The sequence below is a fragment of the Phaseolus vulgaris genome, chromosome 1 (genome assembly GCF_051622355.1).
Source record: "Phaseolus vulgaris cultivar YP4 chromosome 1, ASM5162235v1, whole genome shotgun sequence".
Lineage (NCBI taxonomy): Eukaryota > Viridiplantae > Streptophyta > Magnoliopsida > Fabales > Fabaceae > Phaseolus > Phaseolus vulgaris.
The window spans coordinates 17,671,804-17,681,984 of record NC_143498.1 but is presented as its reverse complement, the minus strand read 5'-3'; the positions used below and the strand labels follow the sequence as shown (position 1 = coordinate 17,681,984).

Below are 10,181 nucleotides of genomic sequence, written 5' to 3'. Positions count from 1 at the left end.
AACTAGTATTAAAGACCAATATAGAAAATTATTAATTGACAACTAGTATTAAAGACCAATATAGTTTCTCTAGAAGATTGTGGAACTTTCATTTCAATTACAGATATCTGAGGGACTCTTAGCATCATTGAGACTTTAAAAGATGAATCGAAGTTTGAGAACTACATTTCATCTTCTATAGTCCAAAAGTTTATAATAGGGAGTTCAAAAGAGAAGAAAATGCTCCAGAGGGCTCATGGTAGCTGAAAGCTGCTGAAGTTTATTGACAGGAAAATGGAGTTTAATACAGCACATTTCATCCCTTGAGAGAGGAATCTGTAAATTTTCAGGACAGAGAAAAATATTGGTGTAATTTAAGCACCATCACGTACATTGCCGATTTTAAAAAAAAGGAGCATATTCTACACCAATCCATGAAGATTTCTGATCACAAACCGTAGAACAACCAAACACGCAGACAAATGCTTAGCCATTATTTACGTCTCACTATCCTCACCCAGCAAGACAAACATATTCTGTCCTATAGATAAAATAAATCCAACCAATAGTCAAAACGTCTAGACCCAATACTCCCCCTCAAATGCCCTCCACAAAATGATGAATCTGCTGATAGACACAAAGAAAAGCTCAAATAATTGAAATCCTTAAATTGAAGCTATCAATGTAAACAAGTATCTGTTTGGCCTTATTGTGAAAGTTATTGCTCACGAAGAACACTTTATTCTGCGATTATTTATTTCATAAAAAGCCTACAGAAAAAGAACTATTATGTTTAAAAAATCTATGTTTGTACTGTTAGAAGGTGAAGCTTGGTGTAATAAGGTTAATGCATTTTACATTCAATGCCATTGGTTCCAGTTGCCAATAACTTTCTGCTCACGGTAGTAAGGTTGTATAAGTCTAACCCTTTCAGAGACCTGGCATAATGGCAGGCCTTGTGTGGCCTCACAAGGTTAAAGTTTTTTTCCCTCCTATTTCAATTTTTACCACCTTAGAAAAGTACCAATTTCATGCTTAACTTTAATATGCTTCTGATGACATGCCTCTTAAAAGTGCTTTCATATTTTTGGCTCCTTTGAGAAATAAAATAAGTTATTTTTCCTTAACTGAAAAAGTAACTTTTGTTCATTGTTTGCATAACATAGGCAATCAGGCATACTTCAATTACGTGTTCAAATGTAAAATTTGATAAACAAGTTATATAAAAGTTTACGCTAATTTGTCTTCAATATATACACAGCAGAAGAATATCATTATGATAACAGAAACGTCTACTTGTTTACATAAACTAAAAATTTGAAGGGTATAATTGATTATTGCTTATTTAGAACTTAGGCCCCTTATTGCAGCAGATTACACAACAGTCACCTTTTTCCAAGCACATAGTGCGATCAGAAATATGTTCATTTTCATTGTTAAATAGCTATTTACACCTATGAAAATTGTCTTCAATGAAGACTAGGAATTATTTTGGGGAAAATTTGTGAAAGACAAATGATGAGTTCACCTTGCAAACAATAATGTCGCAGAAAATGGAAGAATAATGATGACTATACAAAAACAGAGCTTTGGAGAAGAAACTGAGGCAAAAACTTTCTTTTAGTAGTTTAGTCTTTAGAAACATATCTAGTTCAGAAAATTCATTAGATCGTATGAACTAAGCTCAGCACATTTAAATGGCAACTAGGATAGACTCAACAATGGCGTTAGTAGGGAGGATTTTGGATTTTTTGATTTTGCTCAACCAGACCTTGCCCCACATCTTAGGTGGTCAAGACCCAAAATTCAACCCCTAGCTGACAATGAATATATTAAAATCTGCACACTATGAGCTGCCCCTCATATCTTATAACTTAAAAGAATGCGATCACTACCACACTAGAGAAGCCCAGTTACAATCTACAACAAGATATAACTAAGTACACACAGATACAGAGTTGAACAAGATATGCATATTTCTAGCACAATGGGTCTACAACAACTTATGAAACATTAAGAATTACTGACTTTAGATTCCATTGCCTATTAAAGTCAACATTTAAAATTTAAAATAGGGCAAGGTATCTTCATCTCAAGTATTTTGCCATTCACAGAATCAGGTGGAGTCAGTTCTTCAGTGAGTCTTTAGAATATAGGCTTCAGCAAATTCTCTAAAACTTAACATTCTCTCTAAGAATAGTGTTAATTCCAATCACCTCAAAGCATCACTATCCATACACTACCTACCAAGCGAGAGAAAGTAAAAAGGGAAACAAAGGCTACACAATTTTATCTGAACAGAATTTTGGAACAACAAGAACCGCACGAAGAAAACAAAGAACACTTCTTTCTCACGGTTTCCTCCAAAAAAAACCCTCACTAACCTGTGCAGAATTCAAGCATCACTGTCGTCGCTATCGTCGCCATCGCTGAGGCCGCCTACAGTCGCGGTGGCCGCTTTCCCCGTGTTACCAGGAATGCGCACTCCTACATTCGCCGCCGCCCCCGTCCGCCCCCGAGTCCTGGACGGCAGGATATTATTCAAATCGACCTCCGTGAGCGGGTCGTCGGAGAAGTCACTTCCGTCGTCGTCGGAATCGTCGTCATCACTATCGTCGTCGGAATCGTCTTCGTCATCGTCGTCTTCTTCTACCATTTTCGCTTTTCCCTTGTCGTCACGCGAAATCCGTTTCCCCTTTCGGTCCTCTTCCTCCTTCTCTTTCTCCTCCTCCTCCTCGTCGTCTTCATCTTCAACATCGTTTTGGAGCTCCTTGTCGTCGTTTAGGAGGTCCTTTTGGTCCATGTCATCGTTTTGGAGTTCCTTAGGGTCGGAGGAAGGATTGGGAGGTTGGGAAGTGGTGTGGTCAGCATTAGGTTCGGGTTCCTGGGTTTCTTTGAGGTCGGGAGTTGCGAGCTTTTTTGATGGAAGTTCTTGAAGATCAGGATCGGACTTACGCTTGGAGGGTAATGTGGGTTCATTGGGGTCATTATGTTCCGCCATGAATGTGAATGAGAAAGAAAAAATGGTGAATGAAAAGAATTAGGGTTTTGTGGAGAAGAAGAGCGAAATCATGAAATAAAATATAGATTTATACTTGTAAATATATGATATTCCTAGACAATATTATCAAACAATAAAAGATTGAGAAAAAATTAATATGGATTACTAGACAGGATGAATTAATCTCAACAAAATTTTAGGTTTTGGTTTCAAAGTTTGCAAAATGAATCTATACAAATATGCTTAAATGATTCATCCTAGACCATTTTATATTGAATTGCGGAGTGAATCATGTGACACATCCAAATTCTCATCACTCAATGTGAAATTGTAAAATCTTAGATAAAATTTTAAATTATAAAAAAAACTAAAATATAAATATTATAAGACATTTTGTACTAGAAAGTAAATAATAAAAGAATCTTATTATATACAAACTAAATAGAATCTCATAATATTATCAATTTTAGGAGAATAAGTTACCATAACTCACAGAAGGTCTCTCATATGTCTTCAGTTATATTATTAAGATAATTAATTTGAATAAGAAGAACTATAGAGAAGATAGCAACAATAAATATATATTTTACTACTATCAAAATGTGGATTAAGGATTATTATAAGAAAATAATCAATTTTTATATTTATATAAATGAAAACGCTATTTAATTTTAATTTAATTATTTAAATTTTAAAATACTTATTTTGAAACTTAATTTTAGTTTATTTTTTTTAGTGTTATTAACTGCAAGGAAATTACGTTTACATAGGAAAGGGTGTAAGAAAAATGAATAGCAGTTTGTAGCTAGGTTCCGCCAGTTTGGGTTGAAGGCATCCGCTGACCATCACTGAGGCTCAGTTTGGATTGAGGAGGGGATTTGTGAGGAGGGGAGGGGTGAATTTGTGATGATTAGAGAGGATGTGTGATGATATGTGAGGTTGTTTGGATTGAGGGATGATAGAGTGGATTTGTGATGATGGTTTATTGTAAGTTTACAAATTTGTCCTTGTTATTAAAAAAATATTTGAATAATGAATTATGATTCTTTTTGTGTGTAGGTTTGAATTAATTTTTTTAATATATAATATTCATAATTACTTATATTTTATAATAAAAAATTAAAAAATATAATAGAAAATATTTTTGTATTAAATTGAAATAAAATTATTAAATATATTAAAATTTATGAAAATAATATTTATTATTATATTCATTTATTATTTTATATAACTATATATATTTTGTTAATATTATAATTTTTTTATTTTTTTATTTTCATTATTTATAAATGTATGTTTTATTAATAGTATGATTAAATAATTTTGAAATTATAAATAAATTTATGTAATATTTAATTTTGATATTGTTATAAAATGCATGTCCAAGGATATTTTGGTAAAATACAACCATCCTACATAAATCCTCACAAATCTCTTCATTTTGTGAAGAATGAAAAAAAAATCACTCACCCTCTCCCCCATCCACTCCCCCACCCTCAAAACCCTTGAAACAAACAGAAAAAACACCTCTTCCTCCTCCCCTATATAAACAAACACACCCTTAAGCTTGTCAATTTGCATAATATTTTTTTATAATATTATTTGTGTATTGAATATGATTAAATAATTTTATTCATTATTTCATCAATATCATATATTTACAAGTATAATTTTATATTTTATTTCACAATCCACATTAATATATAATTTTCATAGTATATTTCTTTATTTACTTGTAAAGGGTCAGGTGTTTCAGCCTACAATCCAATATAAATATATTTAGGATGAACTAATCATTTAAGTTCCTTAGTTTGCATAAATTCATTCTGCAAAACTGAAAACCAAAATTTGAAACTTTGTCAAGATTATTTCATTCTGTCTTGCAATTCACGTTATTTTTTTTTCAATCTTTTGTTGTTTTATAATATTGTTTATGTGTTGAATATGATTAAATATTTTTATTCATTATTTCATCAATCCATATATTTATAACTATAAATTTATATTTTATTTCATTATCCACTTTAATATATATATTTTTTATTTACTTTGTGTATGTTTTATTATACTTTGTAAGATACTTTTATTATTTTACTTACTAGAACAAAAGCTCTAATAATATCTCTCTATATATATTTATAATTTAAAATTTTACAATTTCATGTCAAATCAACATGAGTGAAGACAATTTGGATGATCAGATGAGTCAGATTGCAATCTAATATAATATTGTGAAGGATGAGTTAATCATTTAAGTTTGTCAGTCTGCACAAATTCATTATGCAAACTTAAAAACCAAAACCTAAAACTTTTTGCAAGTTAGTTCATCTTGTCTTCCAATCCACATTAATTTTTTTTTTCAAACTTTTTGTTGTTTTATAATATTGTTTGTGTTAAATATTATTAAATATTTTTATTCATTATTCATCAATCCATATATTTACAATTATAAATCTATATTTTATGTCATGATCCACTTTAATATATATATTTTCATATTATATTTTATTTATTTATTTTGTATATGTTTTATTATACTTTACAAGATCCTTTTCTTATTTACTTTCTAGTACAAATTTTAATTTTTCTTTAATTTGTTTTTAATAGTTTAATGTTTTACAATTTTATATCACATCAACATGAGTGATGACAATTTGGATGAGTGAGGTGAGTCAGACTATAATCCAATATAAATTGTGTAGGATGGGTTAATCATTTAAGCTTGTTAGTATGCATAGATTCATTTTACAAACTTTGAAACCAAACCTAAAACTTTGTGCAGGTTAATTCATCCTGTCATCCAATCCATATTAATTTTTATTCAATCTTTTATTGCTTTATAATATTATCTGTGTGTTGAATATAATTAAAATATTTTTGTTCATTATTTTATCAATATCATATATTTATAAGTATAAATCTATATTTTATTTCATGATCCACTTTAATATATATTTTTTCATTATATATATACATATATTTGTATATGTTTTATTATACTTTACAATATCATTTTCTTATTTACTTTATAGTACAAAATGCCTTATCATATTTATATTTATATTTTTCTTTAATTTGTTTTTTGTAATTTAAGATCTTATTTAAGATTTTTACAATTTCATGTCACATCAACATGAGTGATGACAATTTGGATGGGTTAGGTGAGTCAGACTGCAATCCAATATAAAACTGTGTGAGATGGGTTAATCATTTAAGCTTGTCAGTCTGCATAGATTCATTCTACAAACTTTGAAACCAAAACCTAAAACTTTGTGCAGGTTAGTTCATCCTGTCTTGCAATCCACATTAATTTTGTTTTTCAATCTTTTATTGTTTAATAATATTATTTGTGTGTTGAATATAATTAAATATTTTTGTTCATTATTTTATCAATATCATATATTTACAAGTATAAATCTATATTTTATTTCATGATTCATTTTAATATATATTCATAGCATATTTCTTTATTTACTTATAAAAAGTCAAGTGAACTCGTCTACATTTTAATATAAAATAGTGTGAAATGAACTAATCATTTTAGCTTGTCAATTTGCATATATTCTTTCTACCAAACTTGAAATCAAAATTCAAAACATTGTGTAGGTTAGTTCATTCTATATTGCAATCCACATTAATTTTTTTTTAATATTTTTTTGTTTTATAATATTATTTGTGTATTGAATATGATTAAATAATTTTGTTCACTATTTCATCAATAACATATATTTACAAGTGTAAATTTATATTTTATTTTACAATCCACTTTAATATATAGTTTTCATAATATTTATTTATTTACTTGTAAAGGGTCACATGTGTCAGTATACAATCCAATAAATTTTATTTGGAAAGAACTAATCATTTAAGCTCGTTAAATTGCATAGATTCATTATGCAAAAGTAGAAACCAAAATCTGAAACTTTGTCTAGGTTAGTTTATCCAGTCTTGCAATCCACATTTTTTTTTCCAATCTGTTGTTGTTTTATAATATTGTTTATGTGTTGAATATGATTAAATATTTTTTTTTATTTTATCAATCCATATATTTACAAGTATAAATCTATACTTCGTTTATTTAAATAAAATATTTGTGTTAGGCATCATTATGCAACTTGACATCTCAACTATGCTAACATCTCAAGTAATAACAATCATTTGTCATTACATGAAAAAAATTATTATTAAAAAGAAGAAGAAAGATTTTAACTAAAAAATGTATATCTTATTTCATTATCCACTTTAATATATATTTTTTATACTATATTTTTTATTTACTTTGTATATGTTCTATTATACTTTGTAAGATACTTTTATTATTTTAATTTCTAGTACAAAAGGTCTTATAATATTTATATTTTAATTTTTCTTTATTTTTTTATAATTTAAGATCTTATTCAAGATTTTACAATTTCATGTCAAATCAAGTGATGATAATTTAGATGGGTCAGGTGAGTCAGACTGCAATCCAATATAATATTGTATGGGATGAGTTAATCATTTAAGTTTGTCAGTCTCTACAAATTCATTCTGCAAATTTTGGAATCCAAACCTAAAACTTTGTGTAGGTTAGTTCATCCTATCATCAATCCATATTAATTTTTTATCTTTTATTGTTTTATAATATTATTTGTGTGTTGAATATAATTAAATATTTCTGTTCCTTGTTTTATCAATATCATATATTTACAAGTATAAATCTATATTTTATTTCATAATACACTATAATATATATTTTTTCATATTATATTTTATTTATTTATTTATTTTGTATATGTTTTATTATACTTTAAAAAATCCTTTTCTTATTTACTTTCTAGTACGAAAGGTCTTATAATATTTATATATTTTTTATTTTTTTTAATATTTTTTATTTAAAATTTTATAATTTCATGTCAAATCAACATGAGTGATGACAATTTGGATGGGTCAGGTGAGTCAGACTACAATCCAATATAATATTGTGTGGGATGAGTTAATCATTTAAGTTTGTCAGTCTCCACAAATTCATTCTTCAAACTTTGAAATCAAAACCTAAAACTTTGTGCAGTTTAGTTCATCTTATTATCCAATCCATATTTTTTTTTGTTCAATCTTTTATTGTTTTATAATATTATTTATGTGTTGAATATAATTAAATATTTTAGTTCATTGTTTTATCAATATCATTAATTACAAGTATAAATCTATATTTTATTTCATGATCCACTTTAATATATAATTTTTATTTATTTTGTATATGTTTTATTATACTTTATAAAATCATTTTCTTATTTAGTTACTAGTACAAAAGGTCTTATAATATTTATATTTATATTTTTCTTTATTTTTTTTTATAACTTAAGATCTTATTTAAGATTTTACAATTTCATATCAAATCAACATGAGTGATGACAATTTGGATGGATCAGGTGAATCAGACTGCAATCTAATATAATATTGTGTGGGATGAGTTAATCATTTAAGTTTGTGAGTCTGCACAAATTCATTAAATAAACTTAAAAACCAAAACCTAAAACTTTGTGCAGATTAGTTCATCCTGTGGTAAAATGAGTAAATTATATACCAGTGGTAAAAGACATTTTAGAGTACACATTATTGAATTATATAAGATCAATATTATTTACATAATTTTGAATAAGACATTTGAATGTATAATAAATATATTTTTACTATTTTAAACATGTTATTTTTTTTTTAAAATGTAGAAGGACATAAATAAAGCGTGTAGGAAGAAAAAGTCTATATAAGAGGAAAATTACAAGAGTCTGTAGTGGATTTTTTTACACCCTTATAATTTTCTCACTTTACTCTTCTGATTTATACAAAAAATAAATTTTAAATTGTGTAATTTTAAGGTAAAAATAATTTTAAATTATATAATCTTAAAAAAATTATTTTTGAATTTTACAATCCATAAATTTTTTATTTTTTAGATTGTTCAATTCGAAAGTAATATTTTGCATGAAAAAAAATTAAAATCTGACAATCTAAAAGTTGTTTATTGTATCTTTGGATCAATTATCTGATTTTTTTTTCTTTTCAAATTGTGCAATATATATGTATGTCATTTTTTGCATGAATTATTTATTTTTTCAAATTTCACAATAGGTAAGTAATTCTTTCATAAAAGAAAACTTTATATATTTTGTTAGGCGAGAGTTTTTTAGAATCCACCATTAAGAAGTCATTTTTTGAATTTTTGGATTATGTAATATGAAAGTTTTTTATAGAAAAAATGACTCATAAATTGTATAATATAGAAGTGTCTTCTAAATTGTACAATTCAAAACATTGTTTTTCTTGAATTCATTCACGACAAAACAAATAAATAAGAATGATGTCATGATAAAGAATCAAAGACAATAACAAAAATATGGTAAGAGACAATTTGATCTTTTAACCACTCCATCTCCATGAAGGTCCACATGAAAGTGTGAGACTAAAAAAAAATATGACTTACCTTACATTTACAATGGTTTGCATGTTGCTCTCGAGCTTAACTTTCATTTCAAATAAAAAATTACAAAAATAAACCTTAAAAGTAATGTGATATAATAAAATTTACAAAAATTAAAAATATTTTATAGATAAATTAGACCATAATTACTTTTATGTTTATAAATAGAAAATGCCATTTTATTAAAATAAAAATTACAACAAAATCTTAAAAATAATGCAGTACAGTGAAATGACTATTGGTAACAAATATTCTAAATAGTATCAAATACATTTTGAGATTATTTATTTTAAAATACAATCAACTGTATGAACATTTTGAGATAGGTAAAATATATATTTTACAATAGCCATTTTAAGAATATGTAAAAATAGTATTATTTACATAATTTTGAATAATAAATTATAGAAAAAATATATTCCATAATTATATTTATGCTATAAGACAAGTTCAGAACACATAATTTAAAATAATATTAAACACACTTTGAAATACTAAGATATTTGAAATGATAATTCTATAAAAATGATAAAAGACATGTTGAAATACTAATATATTTGAATATATATATATATATATATATATATATATATATATATATACTATTTTAAAATGTTTAAAAAAAAAATAACTTGATTTTTTTTAAAATATGGAGGTACATAAATAAAGTGTAAAGTGGAAGAAGAAAAAGGCTGAATTGAAATGGGGAATTAGAAGGGGTCCAGTAAACATGCCTTGCAG

The 10,181-nt window shown here is 26.5% G+C and overlaps 1 protein-coding gene across 2 annotated transcripts; it reads right to left on the bottom strand.

Annotated features, from left to right (window-relative positions):
- Positions 1 to 239: 239 nt before the first annotated feature.
- Positions 240 to 3,054, bottom strand: LOC137813629 (nucleolin). Of its 2 annotated transcripts, none has more exons than XM_068615978.2 (2): positions 2,364 to 3,054; positions 240 to 606 (listed from the first exon to the last, which is right to left on the bottom strand). In XM_068615978.2, exon 1 carries the CDS (start codon positions 2,978 to 2,980, stop codon positions 2,375 to 2,377), a length of 606 nt encoding a protein of 201 aa, XP_068472079.1. In that variant the 5' UTR covers positions 2,981 to 3,054; the 3' UTR covers positions 240 to 606; positions 2,364 to 2,374. The 2 variants fall into 2 exon arrangements, with proteins under 2 accessions (XP_068472079.1, XP_068472078.1); XM_068615977.2 differs by having other exon boundaries at positions 240 to 315.
- Between the last annotated feature and the right edge of the window lie 7,127 nt (positions 3,055 to 10,181).

Bases quoted from the DNA above. Each gene is read 5' to 3' on its own strand.
- LOC137813629 (XM_068615978.2), bottom strand. From the start codon at position 2,980: ATGGCGGAACATAATGACCCCAATGAACCCACATTACCCTCCAAGCGT.